Raw genomic sequence first — 18805 nt, forward strand, 5'->3', positions numbered from 1 at the left:
CATGGGCCTCAGGTTACTCATGACTGCTCTCAGTACTTCAGTTCTGATAGTAGCTTTTGCTATATCAGCTCAACAGTTTTCTTACCTGTGCTATGCTATCCCTGAATAGAATAGAGTTGTAACACATACATATACATTTCATTCCTGTGTAATATATTTATATATAATACCTGTGATCAGTCCTATGAATATTCTTTCTAAAGTGGGAGGGGTAGTGTGAGTATACGACTTCTGAAATTGACAGTTCAGGTGAACTATATGAAAGATGGGAAGAAAGGCCAGAAACTGGGTGGAAGTATTGTGGGTGCTGTTGCCTTTGCTTCATTTTGGTGAAGCCTTGCTTTTTGAATAATAATGTTTTCCTGCGGATCAAAGCAAGTATAGTGGAATATTCTAAACCTTTGGCAAACATACATTGACCTCTTAAATTTCAGTAACTTTGTGGATTTTCTTTATTTGATGTTTTACATTTAATGGAATCAAATATTTCCTTATTTTAAAGTGTTATTTAATTGTTATGTGTTCCTTGATATTATTTGACTATATGTATTATGGTTTATTCTGCTTTATTTGTACCCATTTAGCTATGTTTATTCAAATTTTACATTATATGATTATTTTTAAAAGGGTTTATGTCAATTAGCTAACTTAATTACAGTTAAATCTGGTCTGGTGTGAGTGGGAAGCTGAGAGCAGCATTGTTACATTTCTGTAACAAAAATGAAATTACTTTCCATTACCTGTTTGGTAGACCCCTAATGTAATGCACATTGGAACCAATTATGTGTCTGGAAGCCAGAGTTTGATTCCTCTCCTGGCCGTGAAAATCAACTGGTTGATTTTGGGAGGGTCACATACTCTCAGCCCCAGAAAACCCTGTGATAGGTATGACTTAGGGTCACCATAACTTGGAAACAACTTGAAAGCACACAGCAACAACAGCAAATGTTAAGTTCAGGCCACTTTTCTTTCTTTTTTCTTTTTCCCCCCTTTTTTATATTAATAACGTAAGCAATGGTTTACTTCAGCTGCTGGGAATCATATTACATTAAATATAAGGTTTTTATTTCTTATTTGCTTAACGCTTTTAGTGTAAGCCTGTTTAATTTTGTTAAATGTGTTTGGCATGACATTCTCAATGCGACAATAAATCTTTGGATAATGGCTTAATTATTTAATTAGTTGATTAATAAAAGCATGCAAGTACAATATTACTAGTTCATTAAGAGATTATTATGCTTTTTTTAAAAACTAATCTGTTTCGATGTTTCCATTTAAGACCTATAATGATACCTTATGGGATGTAACATTTAATCCCAAAGCTTGGGGAGAGGGGTTTGTTTGACTGAAAAATAATTATTTGATAGTGTTGTGTGATGCCTTTTGCCTCCCAAAGGAAGGAAGTGTTGGTTGCACACATCATTATTTTCATCTTTGAACTGACGCTCACTGTTTTATCTTCTAAGAGAATTTTAATTGAACCTTAAGCCAGAACATGTAGCAGCTCCACTTGTAACCTTTCTGTTGATTTTCATGTTTTTTCTATAGTAGTATATAGATATAAATCTATATTTTATCTATATATCTATTATCTGTATATAAATTCTAATTATTTTAAATAGTAAATGTAAATTAAAAAAACTAGTCTCGCATATTTGAAACTGAGGGACTTGTTGGTTTGGGGTATACTGTACTTGGATACTTGAACCCCCTCTGAAGATATTAACCAAGGAAGCGCTACGATAGGTTTGCAGTAGGGTCGCCTTAAGGGAAATGACTTGAAGGCACACAACAACAACAACAACAAACCTGAATCAAAGCACAAAATATACAGTGGACCCTTGCTGCTTTCTACCTTGGGAATAATGGTCACTCTGTGCATTTATTTTCTATAAAAACGAGCTCTTAGTTTGCTGACAGTCTTATACCTATAGCTGACATTTGCTATGTCTCCCCTTGACTAAGAATAGATTGCTTACTTGTAACCAAGCGGCCATTTGTGTCTTCACACACATAGGATCTGCACCTAGGCAGAGAGAGCCAGAACTTTTTGGTGGTAGCCTTGCCCTACCACTCTGGTATTTGGGAAGAATAGTCTTAAGTGTTCTAAGTACAACTGAGGAAGGTGCCTAATACTAGAAGTTCATGTTTTGATGCTGAATAAGGAAACTACTGTTTTCATACATTGTCTGAATTTGATGTAATTATATACTCTTTTCTGAAGTGTAGGGTCTGCAGTTAGCAAACGCTTCCATCTTCTGGTACTCAGAGTTCCAAAAGCATACAGTTTAGGGAGCTATGCAGAATTTCCTCAGCAATCCCTATTAGAAAACAATAAGAGAGATTATTAATCAGGACTGATCTCAGATGTTATCATAAATAATCTATAAATAAACCTTCTGTGAACCTGTATGGAAAAGTACAGAATTGTATCTGGTGCAGGAAACACTTTTAAAATTTATCTTGCATCCACATCTTTTCTTCAAAAAGGGAACTATTTCTCATTTAGTACATTGGCTATCATCATTTTTCTGTGTTACGTTTATTTCATAAATATCAATATCAAATGTTCATCAAGTGAAGTTTCACCTTAACAATCTCAACACCACTGCTGTGTCATCTGGATGGGACAGGCATATTCACATTTTGATTTTATAATTTGCCTTTTAGTTCTTCTAAGTGAGTAAACAATTCAACGTGTTGTAGTATTGTAACAGACTTAAAACAGCAATCTAGGAAAGTGTAGGAGGTGTTTGCATTCACTTTGGCACCGTAGTCTCTTAGCTGTGTATATTTTCTTACATTTCTTTCCTATTTTGCAAAGTGATTGTTTATTTACAGTGACTTCATCTTTCCTATATTTTCCACACTTTGTCATTTCCTAACCACTGCTACACTCTCTTATACCTGTACTACGTTTTCTGCTTTGCTCTTCTTGAATACAAACGCAGTGTAATGGCTTGAGTGTTGGATTAGGGATCCTGACAAAGTTTAGATCCCCACTCAATCATGGAAACCTAGTAGGTGAGCTTGGGGAAATCACTCTCTCAGCCTCAGAGGAAGACAATGGCAACCCTTTCTATACAAATTTTGCCAAGAAAACCCCATGATAAGTTTGGCTTAGGGTTTGCCATAAATTAGAATTGACTTGAGGGCACACAGCAACAACAACAAATCAATTTCCTTAGTTCTTTTACCCCTATATATCTGGCTTTTAATTTTGCCCATTATCTCATCTCTCCCAGCGTAGGGGCCAAGTCAGTTTATAAATTAAAAACAAAGTACAGTACTGTATGCTAAAAAGCTGCTTGACACAAAAAGTTTTTTTAATGAACAAATAAAAAGTTATGTTAAAACCACTAAATTACAGTAGTTAAAAACACATTAATAATAATAAATAATAATTAAAAATATTTATTTATATCCTGCCTTTCCCTTTCGAGGATCTAGGCAGGTAACAACAGTCCAGTACGACATTTAAAAACAGTAGTAACATGATCCCAATCCCCTAGCCCTCCCTCCTCCTGATAAAATACTGTACAAATAAAACATCATACTATATAATAACAGTAGCAGTATCACACATTACACCCAGTTGCATAGAGAATGCAGCTAAAATTAGGAGCATGGAAAAATATTTACAGGAGTGGTCATAGGGAGAGACAGTGGGTAGGTGAGCAGTTCAGGTTCTCATTTTGGAGGTTAGTCTGGGAAGGATCACCAGAAGAGATCTGTCTTTATCGCCTTTTTAAAGGCCTCTAAAGATGTAATTTGGCAGATCTCCAATGGAAGGTCGTTCCACATTTTCAGAGCAGTGGCTGAAAAGGTCCTCTGGGAAGTTGCCACCAGCCTGGTTTTCTTTGGCTGTAGTAGTTCCCAGAGGACCTGAGTGTGTGGAAAGGATTGTATGGGGGGAGGTGTTCCCTCAAGTAGTCTGGACCCAGGCCATGTAGTGCTTTATAGGTAATAACCAACAGATTGTACTGACCCCAGAAGCTAATAGGCAGCCAATGTAGAGATTTTTAGATAGGTCATATTTAGATTTACCTACAACCAACCTGGCTGCCATATTTTGAATTAATTGCAGCTTCCAAACATGGCACAAGGGCTGCCCCACGTAGAGAGCATTACAGAAATCATGATGAGGGGTTACCAGTGAGTGTACAACCATTTCTAGGTCCACCCGTTCCAGGTAGAGTCGCAGCTGGCATATCAGCCGAAGCTGATAACAGGCACTTCTGGCCGTCGTGTCAGTCTAAGAAGTCTGCTGAAGCGACGAATCCAGAAGTACCCCCAGACTGTGAACACAGTCCTTTAGGGGAAGTGTGACCTTGTGCAGGACTGGTGAGCATATCTCCGTACTAGGTTCAGGTTTACCTATAACGAGTACCTCAGTTTTGTTTGGATTCAGCTTAAGTCTGTTTTCCCTCATCCAATCCATTACTGACCTCAGACAGTCATTCAGAGAGGAGATGCCTTCCTTGGTCACTGAAGCAGTCCGAGACATGGAGAAGCATATTTGGCTATCATCAGTGTACTGATAACAGCCCGCCCCATGTCTTTGGATGATTTCACCCAGCGGTTTCACAATAACTTAAAACATAGCAAAAGCTAAAGCATAATACAGTCAGCCCTCACCTTTCGCAGGGGATCCGTCCCCCCCCCGCGTAAGGCGAATTCCGCCTATGCTCAAGCCCCATTAGAAACAATAGGGCTCATGCGCAGCGGCGGCACAGGGTGCCACGGGGGCACACACGCTCCCCGTGGCTTGAGCACGTACGCTCAAGACCACGTATAACACGGCTGCACTGTACTCTCAATTGAAAGGATACTTTTGCCACAATAACTTAAAATCCAAAGGCCTGCTTAAATAAAGGCCTGTCTTTACTTCCTGGCAGAAAGAGAGTAGATAGCAAGCCAGACAAACCTTTGGTGTTTGTGGGGAATTTCACAACTTGGGAGCACCCACCAAGAAGGCTCTCCCCCTTTTCCTTACCAAACACACCTGTGATGGTGGCAGGACAATGAGAGAGGCTTCCCCAGGAATCTTAAAAGTCAGGCAGACTTACAGAAGGAGATACAGCAGGCCCTTGATATCACACTTGGGTTGGGTTCCAGGACTTCCCATGGATATCAAAATCCATGGGTTCAAATCCCATTAAATACAATGGTGTAGTAAAATGGTGTCCCTTATATAAAATGGCAAAACCAAGCTTTGATATATATATTCAAGCTGTAGATGGTTGAATCTGTGGATAACAAATCTGTGATATGGAGGGCTGACTGTACAATCTTTTAGGTGCCCTGGACCCAAGCCATATGGACGTATATGTCAGTTGGGATAATCATATGCTCGTCTTTCATATTAAATTCTTATAGTCCTACATCGCTATGCAAATGTATGGCCACACAACAAAATATTAAATGCAAAAGTAAAGCATTGTATGATAAGGCATCCATTGATTGGAAGTCACTGACACAAGACAGTGGGAAAATAGCCAACTAGTGACATCTTTGAACTAATTTTATGAATACTGGTTAGTTGAAGGACTGCAAACAGCAAGACTTGCTAGGAAAAAGGGCTTGGAAACAGCTGTGATGGTTGCAAACAGGATAATGGACTCCTTTGTCCATTCCACAATGCCAACTCTTTTTATTTTATGCTCTCACAAGAGCTCCAAGAATCAGACATATGTACCTACAAACTGTACATATGAGTGTCCCTGACAGTATGAACTGTAAAGCTCTGAACTGGCTGTAATATTTTAGTCAACAGTAATAGAAACTTCCAGATTGGTTGTGTGATATAAAACTGTTTGTGAAGAGTGAAAAGATCAGCTTGTTCAGTGTGAGAAAGCCAGACTGTTAACTAGGTCTGATCACAGAGAACATATTGTACCTTATTTTTCAGTGGATTTGACTGCTGAAAAGTTATTTTGCATACACAATTGTAAGTACTAATGTTAATCTTTAAAGCGATAATGGCCTGGGACTAGCTCAAGCAACAGAACACCTACGTACTTTCATAAAAATCTTTGCATTTAACCAAACCCTACTCAATGCTTTAACATGCTGTTGGTAGGCTCATGGATCCAAGGAAAGCTTTTCTTCATTGGTTAGACACCATACGATGTAATACGATGTAATAATCTGGCTGGCTTCCCTTTGGTCTTCTAGATATTTATGAAGACATTGTACATTTGTGTTGGTATTTCTGTTCTAATGGATGAGTTTCAGTATCAAGTTAATGGCATGCAGCGGCATCATAGTTATATAATAATTTATTTTCATTGAGGATGCTTGGTATCTGGGAAGGTATGTAAATACGTAATAGTTTAGATTGGATCATAATAATGGACAAGATTGGTTTCTTATTGTTTCACCTAGAAATCTGTCTTGATCACTTAATATTTTTATTGCTAATAATGTAGATGATAGCTTGGAGGAGCAACAGTTGCCAAAACAAAACAAAATGCATTTTGGGGGAAAAAATTCTCTTAGAATGTAAGCTAGCAGAAGGAGAAGGTACAGGAAACTAGTAACCATTACTGACATCTTATCTTTTTCACTGCCAGAAACTGATGGGCCAGACAGGAGTATGTGTCTTTTCTTTCATCTGTAAAAATTAGTTGACAAATTTTAAAGTCAAAATATTTGAAAAATTTTAATATGTTTTTTCCAAACAAAAGACTGCACAATAATAGAATATATGGAAAGTTTATATGACATTGAAAATCCCCAAAGTAAGGAAGTAGTTAGGATCATGTTGAATAGACAGCACAGGTCAGATTTTATGTGTGACTTTTCTCTGCTTTATTTTTAAACCAGTGCTCTGTTTTGGGTCTCAGGATCAGTGGCATCACTCGGGTTTGTGTCACCCGGTGCAGTAATTCATGGTGTCACCTCCCATTGACCTCCCCCTGTATCACACCATACAGAATTCTTAGTAATGTTTTTGTACTAATTTACTTATAAATTGTAATTCCCATATATCACTGAATGTAATGGTAATAGTTGTGACATAACTTGCAAAATTAAATTTCTACCTTTAAATTACAGTATCATACACAAATAATAAATTTGTTGACATATACATAGTTTTATGTGGTTAAAGTGAAAATTTGGTAAAATGTGATGTTAACTTCCTGGGACCTCTCCTTTTAGCTCCCACTGAGCCTCACCCCACTCACACCATCTGGTCAGCATTTTAAAGAGATGCAAGCCAAAATACAGATGTCTGAGGAGCAGTGGTGTCACCCTCCCTTAGAGTGTCACCTGGTGCAGACCGAACCCCCTATACCCTCCCAGTGACACCACTGCTCTTTGTCAAAATAGACTAGCTAATACATAGGTTTCCTGCAATCAAACAATTTCTCAAATACTTTTTCCTAAATTAAATATGATATTTAATTTTTTAAATTACATATGCATTGCTGTCTGTGTTATACAGCAGGAAAACAGTTCAGTGTCACGGGTACCATGATAATTATTTAGAAACCATTATTAACTTTTACATGCCTTGAATCTGTGTTATTGCTTCCTCTATTGAATTAAACTTTTGACTTGTATAAAAGTGGGTTTACATCCTGTGGAAGAAGCTTTTAAAAACTGATCTTAGTATGGCTGTACAAAGTCTTTAAATGTCAAAAAATCAATAGGTTAAAGTGCTAGAGTCAATAACTACAGCTCTTTTTCTCATAGTGTTGCAGGAGGGGAACTGTTTGATTTTTTAGCTGAAAAAGAATCCCTAACTGAAGAGGAAGCCACAGAGTTTCTCAAGCAAATCCTTAATGGTGTTGACTATCTCCACTCTTTGCAAATTGCACACTTTGATCTCAAGGTATGTTGGAGTGGTTTCAGTAAGTTTAAGCTTGGGAACACTATCTAATGAAGCTCTTAAAAATAATGCATACAAAAGCTAGTCTTTGATGTCAGTATTAATTATTGTTTTGGATCTTGTAGTTGACCTGTGTTACAAGATACACTTCTGTATCCTATACCCTAGGATGCAACAACCCATATATGTGCATGTCTTCACTTGGTTTCAAGGTGTAAAACTAGTGTCTTGCCACACAATTGTTATGTAGACTTGGCTGTAGATTTTTCATGTAAACATATTAGTATTGTGTCTCCAATTATTATTTTGTATGTGACCATACATGTACATGCACACATGTATTTGAGCTTTTTCCTTCTGTTAGTCTCTCATTTATGTTCTAAATAAAAGCTGCAAAAAACATTTCTGGGGAGAGGGGATGGTTTTAGCACATGATCTTGAGTATTCTTCAGGAAAACCTTACTTTCCAGATTGTGACTATGAAATTGTTCATGCATGACCAATTTTTATTTTTTTCAAAGCCTGAGAACATAATGCTGCTGGATAGAAATGTGCCAAAGCCTCGCATCAAGATCATTGACTTTGGCTTAGCACACAAAATAGACTTTAGCAATGAGTTTAAGAACATTTTTGGGACACCTGAATTTGTTGGTGAGTATTTTGCTTTATTATTTGACTATAATACCTTGACTTCATGATGGTGTGCATAGATTGGTTTTAGTCTGTGTTAAACTGATCCCTGCTGGCTACTTATTCTGGTGCCTTTGATGCATATTGTCTCTTGCCTATCTTTTGCTTTCTCTGCTCAAACCAGAATTGAGAGTGAATGGAGATATAAGCAGAGGCTATCCAAACTGCACAGAAAAACAGTGTTTTGGACATGATATATCTGTGTTTGTGTGTGATAGCTTCTTTGTCCACTTGTTTAAAGTATCCATGAAAATAAATGTATAGAAACTCACACATATTTTGAGCATCAGGATCATTTATGTTAGCTATTGATGACATATTAATTATTCCCAGCAAAAATGAAAAATAAAACCAGACCTGTGCCTTTGTAAAATGTTTCCTGCCTCTTACCCTGGAGGACATTTTTGGGTGCCAGATAAGTGACTCTTCAGAGCCCTGCTTTAGGGGAAAAAACTTCACTAATAAAGGAGTAATTGTCCTATTTTGCCTTTGAGAAGCAAACCAGAAGGCTCAGTGTCCCAGATATTTTAAGGAGAGAGAATATCCAAGGTCACCAAAACATCAGCTGAGAAACAGAGGCAATCTAGTCCAGTCCAAGTTATTTATGGGCAAGGTTCTTCAGGGAAGCAGTCCAAAAGGTTATCTGGAGAATAGTCAGAAGTCCAGGCAGAGTTCAGGCAAACAGTCATGGAAATGCACCAGGTAGGTTTCTTCCACACTTTTTCCCTTTCTGCTCGTACAGACTGAATGCTGTCTCCCTTCCCGCCCAGGGCTTTAGAATGTCAGCCCACTTGTTCCTGGTGCTGTGCTGTTGGTTATTATAATCCAGTCTCACAGGTGTGCCCTAATTGTTATATATAATTCCTATATAAACGCTGTGAGGTCTGCGTCTTTCTCTTGTTGTGACATCTCTCCGTAGGGGTAGGTATTGGTAAGTCTGGCTCTTCCTTTGAGGGTGGTAGCTGTTGGAAATTCTGCTCCTGTGGCTGCTGCAAACTGTTCCTGTAGCTGCTGGATTCTATCCTCTTGTGACAACAGACCTGGCATTTCTTCTGGGCTTTCAGGCTCTATATCAGAGCCTTCATTCTCAGCATGAGAGTTCATCCCATTATTGCATGACAGCAATAATGTTTCTTCTGAAGATATCCATAAACCCTCCTGATCTAGCCATCAACTACTAGCAAATCTAATTTTCACCTGGTGACAAAGTAATATAAATGGGGCTTGTCCTTCTCTCGGCATTTCTTGATGATAGTGTTTTTTCTGGTCACGGTTCTGGCACTGAAACTGCTTGGGTTGCCCTGGTGGAAAAGTACAAATCTATTTTCCTGGACATTTTAGTAGTTTTGAATATCACATTATTTCGTATTGCCTTTTTGGTTTATGGACTCTGCTTATAGTGGTTCTTCTCTTTTTTGGTAGATCAGTTTCAGTGGATGCTGCTGCAAATGCTGTGTAACGCTGTGACAATTTTATGGTGCAGTGTTCCACACAATGCTGTGTTATTTCCTGTGGTATTTAACATCTAGAACATATCGGTGGGACAAGTCAACAGAATTTTGGGAGCTGGATAACATCAGTATGCTAAATATACCCAGCTCTGTTTCTTTTTCTATCTGGCCAAGGTGCAGCTACGAATAACCTTGAACTGGTATCTAAAGCTGGGTTGAGAGATAATCAATTAAAGTTTGATTCAAATAAGGCTAAGATGCTATTTGGACTTATTTGCCGATGGATGCTGTAATAGCAGTTTGGATGACCTTTTACTGGTGTGCTGGTTGCACCTCTTCTTGGAGAGGGAAAACATGTCCTCAGTTACTCATGGCAGGCTAGATTACTGGAATATATTGTATGTGGAGCTGCTGTTGAAGAGTGTTTAAAAGTAACAGGTACAGTAATCCACAGTGTGACAGCCTATTCTGCCAGTAGTAGAAGCCTTCACTGGCTGCTAGGTTTACTGATGTCCTAAATCAAGATCAGATTGGCCTTAAATACACACAAACGAGAATCCAAGGAGAACGAACCACATGAATCTACATGTCAGGGGAAACCTTTATTGGACAACCTTTGTTAGGTTCTGTGCCTTCTGTTGTTAGGCGAGTAGCGACCATGAAAGTATCTCCCAATTAATTGAATTCTCTTCCTAGTATATTTCCCTCACAGCTACGTTACAGTCCTTTCGATACCAAACAAATTGCTCTTTTTTTCCAATTGTTTGATGTAATTTGTTTGGTTTTTATATATGTAAACCCCTGTTATTAGGGTGATTTTTCAGATATTTTAATTGATTATTTTTAACTTTGGTGTGATCTGCTTCTCTTTTGAATTTAGTTAGATGGTTTTTAATATTGTTTTAGTCAGTTTGTAATCAGTTATTTTGTTTTAAGCTAATGGAGATTTCAAAATACATAGTTGATAGGTAGCAATTCAGAGAAAAAGGAAAGAAAAGAAAGCACAGTGGATTTAAAAATTTCTGGGAGCAGCAGTTATTTCAAAACAGGGAACAAGTTGTAGGCCTAAATCCAACACTAGACCAACAAGAGTACAGTCAACCCTCCGTTTTTTGCAGGGGATCTGTTCCGGACTCTTCCCCCATGAAAACAGAGATTCGCATGTATTTCAGCCCCATTGGCTTGAATGGGGCATGCCCCATTGAGAATAACGGAGGATGCCCCTCCGGGAATAATCAAGAGTCCCATGAGAAAGGAGGGGCGACTGAATGTGGTCTTAGATCAATCTAACTATATAAACCTTCACAGCCAAGTCTTCATTTATTTATTAGGCCATCTCATTGGAACATAACAGTTGTATTTAGAAATAGGAATTTAGTTGGTGAAAATAAAGAAAGGTGAGGGTGCAAAATTGGAAATTCCACAAGAAGGAGCAACTATTGTCATGTATGCCTACAGTGAAGAAACAACTGGTGTAGTGGTCTGAGTATTAGACTACGCTCTGGAGCCAGAGTTTGAATCCTGCTCAGCCATTGAAACCCACAGGGTGACCTTAAGCAAATTACACTCCCTCAGCCCTCAAAAAAGGGCTAAGACAAATCTCTGCACAATCTTGCCTGGAAAACCCTTTGATAGGTTTGTCTTAGGGTCACCATAACTCAAAGACCTGAATGCATGCAACAACAAGCACAATAGATTGCTGCTATATGTTTCATTCAGTACTTAGCTATTACACAACTGAGGTAAAAAGGTCACAGGGAGGGCAAAGACTGATTGGGAAGAAGGCAGACCTTCATACCATGATCTTAAACAAACTTTGAACCACAGAAAACTGAGGTTGTTGTAACTACAAAGTGAGAACTCTAAGATCAGAGATTTCAGGCTCCCATCCCACCTTGACCAAGGGCTTGTGAAATCACCAGGATGGTTTTCTGTGATGGTTTCATAAAGGGGTAAAAATGTGATGTGGTGGTAGGAAGGTGTGGAAGAAGTTGCAATTCCATCTAAACTGTGGTCCTCTTGATTCCCAGTCACATTCCCAAAATGAATTTTAGACACCTCAGAGTGTATCTAAACCTCCTTTCACTCCATTGTGAAAGGAGCATATTTTTAGCAAAAGTTGGGGGGGACCCCATAGAAAGTAAAATGGGTAATAGAGCTCACCACCGATAATTCTGTGTTGGAAGGAAACCTTCAGGATCAATAGAAATTTCCATCCGTCCAGACTTCACATCCTTAGAATTCTTCCCTTGAGTATATTTACTAAAAGAAAGCAGATATTATCTGTCTATTAAGGTATACAATGTTGTTCACATACCTTTTGACATGCAGCAGCAATGAAACAAAGGCAATGTAAAAGGACAGCAGAGAGAGAGAGTGCATTGATAAGGAAACTAACTTCAAGTTAACAAAGAATAATTACAAGGCATTAATAAAGCTGAGTGAAATAATGGGATGTAGGAAAGAAAGAATCCTAGAAGGAAAGAAAGGAAGTAACTTTTCTAAGTTGACTAAAAAAATGAAACTGTCTTGAAGAAAATAACAAAGTACTGTTACAGGAATTTTGTGTAAAGGACTAGGTTTTGAACTGGCTTACAGCCCAAAAACTAAACAATGGAAATTAGGGAAATGGTAGAAGCAAAGAGAGTACTTTTAGGCAGTGTGTGTTTACATATGCTAGCGAGCAAAATAGGGAAGTAAGGAAGTAAAGCATACAGAAAACAGAATAACAAAAAATGAAATGAGTGTATGCATATTCATCAGAGAGATTTTTTTTTTCTCAAAACTGTATGGCAATTTTGATGTGTTGCTTGACTACATAATAAAACAAATTTAGAATGTCATCCCATATCTTTTCATAATTTCATCCGGTGTTTGGGAGTTCAGTGTCATCAGTATGCCAATGACACACAACTGTACTCTCCTTTCCATCCAATTCCAAGGAAGCTGTTTCTGCACTAAGCCAGTGTCTCCTGTCAGTAATGGTCTGGGAATAGGGTGAACAAATTGAAACTTAATTCAGACAAGACAGAGGGCTCCTAATCCTAGTCAGAAGGCAAACAGGGATTAGGGATTCAGCCTGTAGTGCAAGGGGCTACACTTCCATGAAATCTCAGGTTCTCAGGCTGGATGTGCTCTTGGACTCAGATCTGAGCCAGATGTCCAAGTTTCAGCTGTGGCAAGGAGTGCATTTGCATAGTTAAACCTAGTGCACCAGGTTGACCTTTCCTTGAGAGGCCAGATCTGGCTATGGTGACACTTCATGATTACATCTCATCTGGACTATTGTAGCATACTCTACAAGGGGCTGCCTCTTTTAACAGGTCCAAAATGCTACTCCAGGCTGTTGACTGGTGCTGGGTACAGGGTCATGTGACACCCCCTTTATTGAAACAGCTATATTAGCTACCAGTCCATTTCTGAGCAGAATTCAAAGTGCTAGTTTCAACTTTTAAAGCCATACACAGCTAGGGCCAGCACTTATCTGAAAGGCCATATCTCCTTATATAAGCCAGGGTGTCTGCAGGGCAGGGCTTTTTCACAATTCCACCACTCTCACAGGTGTGGTTAGTAAAGACTTGTGAGAGAGCTTTCTCTGTTGCTGTTTACAGATTGTGGAATTCCATAGCAGGTCTGGTTGGCCCCTCGCTGTTCTCTTTCCACCAGCAGGTGAAGACATTCTTATTTAGACCTTGTAGATTTTAACTGATGCTGAACATAAAAAACTGAAAATAATGACCGCAGAAGAAATACACAAATTCAATCTAGACAATGAAGAAATTGAAATAGTTAAAGAATTCCTATATCTAGGATCAAACATTAACCAGAATGGAGACTGCAGTCAAGAAATAAGAAGAAGAGTAGGAATGGGAAGGGCACCTATGAAAGAACTGGAAAAGCTACTGAAGAACAAATTAATACAACTGAGCACTAAAGTCAGAATCATTCAGGCCATTGTATTTCCAATTACCATGTACGGATGGGAGAGTTGGGCAGTGAAGGAAGCAGACAGAAAGAAAATCAACTCATTTAAAATTTGGTGATGGAGAAGAGTACTTAGGATACATGGACAGCCAAGAAGACTTGAACAGATCAGAGCAGGGCTCTCCTTGGAAGCAAAGATGATCAAGTTGAGACTATCATACTTTGGCCACATAATAAGAATGCACAGATCACTAGAAAAAACAATAATGTTTGGAAAGTTAGAGGTTAGAAGAAAGAGAGGAAGACCACAAACCAGATGGATAGACTCAGTCAGGAGGGTTGTGGGCAAGGACTTGCAGGATCTGGGCAGGGAAGTGGAGGAGAGAGATTCTTGGAGACATCTCATCCACAGGGTCGCAATGAGTTGGAACTGACTCAAGGGCAACTAACAACAAGAAGATTTTAACTATGGAGATGTACTGTGTGAATAATGTGGTGTGATGTACATTATATTTTTTTTAAAAAATAATGAAACTATGTTGTAATTGTTTTAATCATACTTTTAACAATACTGATATTTAATTATTTTTAAAATTTTGTAATCAATTTTTCAGTATAGCTGAACTGTAATGTTGCAGGTGTGAAAAGCAGTAATAATTACATAGAAAGGTCACTATCTCAGTAAAATGTATAAAATCTCTAATTGGCCATCCTCTTTCACCACTTTTCCCATCATCTGTTCACCGGTTACACTGATTCCCACAGATATAAAATGCATGTAACATCTTATCTAGATACTTTATTTTACTTAATATGAAGGGTTTTTATTCCACCTTCCTGAACAGATAAACATTATGTTAAATACAGACACATAGCCATGTTAGTCTGAAATATCAGTATGCAAAGGGATCTTGTAGAACCTTTGAGTGTAACTGGATGCAAAATCCCTTTTCATATTAATACTCCAGACTAGCATGGCTATGTCTCTGAATTTTACCACATAGTTAGTCGCAAAAGTGCTGCAAGATTCCTTTGCAATGTGTTAAAAAGCAACTTACAACAGTGAAACAGAACTTTATAACAAAAAGACTTAGCAGAACTAAAATGAACATAAAATAGTAGTGGCATCTAATAAAAACTCAGGAGAATGAAAGTGAATATTTATAAGAAATTACAATGAATTCAATGAGACATATCCCCTGTTAAAAATATGGATGTATAGGGTTGCAGCCTTTGTTCTGTGCACAAAGGTTGGTAAGAGTGCCTTGCTCTAAAATTGGCCATACTAGTTGGTGGATTCTGGGAGATATGGTCCAAAAGGAAACTTTTTGAAGCTCTGGTGCCATGTAAGTGTCCTTGTGAGACTATTCCATAACCATTGTGGTGTAACAGAGAATGTGTTATTCTGATCACTACCTATCTAATTATGGAAGGCAATGATATTCACAAAACTGGTGCATAGGCACATATGGGAGGAAGTAGTCCTAAGCTGTATAGATTTTCACAGGACAAAAAGAGGGCTGATTTTTTTTTTAATGAATTGGGTGTAATGAAGATTTTTAAAATAATAGTTGGGTCACCACTCCACATTCTGATCCAGGTTGTTGCATTTGACTGTATTAACTCACTTTAATTATTTTATGTAGATTTTTCCAGTCACACAATTTGCCTTTTCAGGACATCCTTTCTAGATTCCAGAGTGAAGTGAGGGGAGTTCAGTTCACTGACTATGGAGCTTATCACACAGGAGGCTTCCGTCCTCCTCCCATGATTAACTCAAATTTAAAGTGTCCAAATAGTGCAATCAGGGTTCACACCCCCACACTTTTCTCCCTTCCTTCTCCCATCAGTAAATTGCAATCAGCGCACTTGTCCCATCAATAAAGTGTCATGGAGTAGCCATTTGGCAATAATGGAAGAACCTGTAATTGCCAAATGGTAACCCCATAATGCTTTACTGATGGGACAAGTGCACTGGTAAGGAGATTATCACATGGGGAGGCTGACAATTGCGATTAACTGACGGGAGAAGGATAGGAGAAAAGCACAGGGGTGTGAAACCCAATCACGCTATTTGGATGCTTTACATTCAAATTAATCATGGAAGAAGGGCAGAAGCCTCCCCATGTGATAAGCTGATATGCGCAGTCCACAAGGTGAAGCCCTCCCACAGCCAGCACCTCACCACCTTGGGACACACACCACATTTTTTAAACAAAAAGAGTTCTTGCACCTCAAGGAAATGGGAGGCAACTTCCTTTGAGCTGTTTTAAGGCTCCAAAAGCAAAGTGATGACTGGTCCTCTTCTTAACCCCAAACAACTAATTTTGGGCAAATTCCCCCTCCCCCCAAAAAACATTAAAAAGTAAAAGAAGCCTTTTTTGAGTTAAAAATTGTAGTATAACATGGAGGGTCCATGTCTCTTAGGTCTCGTAGAGGGTCTGTGTAGACCTATTCTAGAAGCTGCCCACTATAGAATATCATCTGTCATCTAGAATATCATCTGTCTACTTGTATATTGTGTTGTTTTTAGGTCAAGAAACATTAGGATGCACCTCCTAGTATTAGAATTAATTGTTACAGAGAAAATTAAAGATTCTTGTCAGCATGTCTTGTTGTCTGACTATATACTAAAGATGCTGTTTTATCTCTTAGCTCCTGAAATAGTTAACTATGAACCACTGGGTCTTGAGGCAGATATGTGGTAAGTGGTCAGTTTTTCTGGGACTTGAATTCTTTGTAATTTTGCTGTGTGTTTAAATATTGATCAAGATACTTTTTTCTTTCTTTTTCCTTTTTTCCTTTGTAGGAGCATTGGTGTGATCACTTACATTCTGTAAGTATTAAAATTCTAAATCATTTTGTTTACTTTTGTTGTTGCTGCTGTGAGCCTTCAAGTTATTTCTGACTTATGGCAACCCTAAGGCCAGGGGGTTTTCTGGGCAAGTTTTGTTCAGAGGAAGTTTGCCATTGTCTTACCCCAAAGCTGAGAATATGGGACTTGTCCAAAGTGACTCAGTGGGTTTCATAACTGAGTTGGGAATCCAACCCTGGTCTCCAGAGTCACAAGGCAAACCACACTCAAACCACTATGTCACACCAGCTCTCCTTTGTTTACTTCCCAGGATATCAATTTCATAATAATGTAGGGTTTTTTAAAATCCTTATCCAGAATTACTTCTTTAGAGTTGTGCTTTGTTTTTACAAGAGAGAGGGAGAGAGAGAGTGGACAGTCTGGATACAGCTTACTTTGTTAAGAGAACCTGCCGAGGTCAAATTGCCTTCCTGAAACCCTCTGTGCACTCTCAGAATCTGCTGCAGAGAGTTGGAAAACATTCTTAGCAATGCAGGAAACTGCCAAGGAAAATTTGAGGAGTAAAAGTTATTTCACGCTATCCAAACAGTGGATTTTACGCTATACTGGTTGCATTCATAGTGTGTTTCCATCTTTATTTTCAATATCATGGCTTATTTAGATCTTAACTTCTCTGGTAACATAACTTCGTAGGCTTTGGATTAGATGGATTTTTAAAAACTTATCAAAGTAGTAATCATGCTAAAACTGTAGTATGAAAGCTTTGTTTAGAATGTTATGCCGGCAAGCAAACTTTTTTGTCTTGGAATCAAACATATTCATGATTGTGATCAAACTTCATTTTTATAGCCTGAGTGGTGCATCACCATTTCTTGGAGAGACAAAACAAGAAACCTTAGCAAATGTGTCTGCAGTGAACTATGACTTTGAGGAAGAATTTTTCAGTAATACCAGTGCACTAGCTAAAGATTTTATAAGAAGACTTCTAGTTAAGGATCCAAAGTAAGTTTCGTCCAGTCCTTACTTTATGATACTGAATGTATTTAGTGTGTATGATACTGAGGATGAGGGAATAGCTGATGGGTTCCTAAATCTTTGTGGAATAAAGCAGATTGTCCCTGCCCAGTTATTCAAGACTTCAGCAAATTAATCCCACAACTCAGTGTGATTTGTATTTGACATTCAGAGGCAAATTAACATATGATGATTTATTATTCTCAGGCTGTTCTTTGGAGCTGTATAATTAGGTTGTAAAAGGTAAAGGTATTCCCGGTTGATAAGGTTGTCAAGTCATGTCTGGTCATAGGGGGTGGTGCTCGTCTCTGTTACTAAGCCGAAGAACCAGCATTGTCAGAGACTTCTCTCTGATCATGTTAAAAAAATAAGCAGGCTAATTACATTACAGCTTTTCCCAACCTGGAGTGCTATAGATTTATTGGACTACAATTTGAATATATATAGATTATGGAGTCCAAGAAATCTGGACCATACCAGATTGGCAAAGGCTGTGTTAGATGCAATGTGATACTATGAAGTAGGATAAGGGGGATCTCTGGTTCCTTCCTAGGTATGAAATTCACAGATTGACTTGTACTGTTCACTGTCCCCCAGCCTATACTACCTCACAGGTTATTTTTAAGACAGAATTGGGAATAAGTCATGTGAGTCATCTTTATGAAAAGATAAATGTAAATGTTACCAAATAAAATGTATTTCTCTTTTGGAAGGAAGAGAATGACAATTCAGGACAGCTTACAGCATCCCTGGATCAAGGTTAGTAAACAAAAGTATACCCTATTTATTCTGTTTTGTTCACATTTAGTTTTTTGTTTGCCTTCTGACAGTCTTATAGGCATAACCTCTTATGGATTTTGTTTCCCTCCCACCCTACCCAATAATGGAGCAGGGGATTTGGTAGCATTTAGAAATACGTGCGATGTATGAGACAGAGAAAGAAGTTTCTTCCAGATATCCAAATTTCCAGCAGTTGACTCTTACATTTTAAATTCAGTCAGTTCATTGATACACCAGGCAATAAGGAAATACCAGAAGAGGAAAGGAACCAGTATGTAACCCAAAGAGAATGAA

At 38.3% G+C, this 18805-nt stretch overlaps 1 protein-coding gene across 1 annotated transcript in view; it reads left to right on the forward strand.

Annotated features, from left to right (window-relative positions):
- The window catches only part of DAPK1 (death associated protein kinase 1), a 643597-nt gene that overhangs the window by 588595 nt on the left and 36197 nt on the right, over positions 1–18805 (forward strand). The window contains exons 4-10 of the mRNA XM_042447762.1: positions 7702–7840; positions 8359–8488; positions 16558–16606; positions 16712–16738; positions 17567–17719; positions 18445–18504; positions 18729–18786. Of these exons, the coding sequence (XP_042303696.1) occupies positions 7702–7840; positions 8359–8488; positions 16558–16606; positions 16712–16738; positions 17567–17719; positions 18445–18504; positions 18729–18786 (616 nt within the window). The remainder of the gene's footprint in view (positions 1–7701; positions 7841–8358; positions 8489–16557; positions 16607–16711; positions 16739–17566; positions 17720–18444; positions 18505–18728; positions 18787–18805) is intronic.

Source organism: Sceloporus undulatus, chromosome 2 (genome assembly GCF_019175285.1).
Source record: "Sceloporus undulatus isolate JIND9_A2432 ecotype Alabama chromosome 2, SceUnd_v1.1, whole genome shotgun sequence".
Taxonomy (NCBI): domain Eukaryota; kingdom Metazoa; phylum Chordata; class Lepidosauria; order Squamata; family Phrynosomatidae; genus Sceloporus; species Sceloporus undulatus.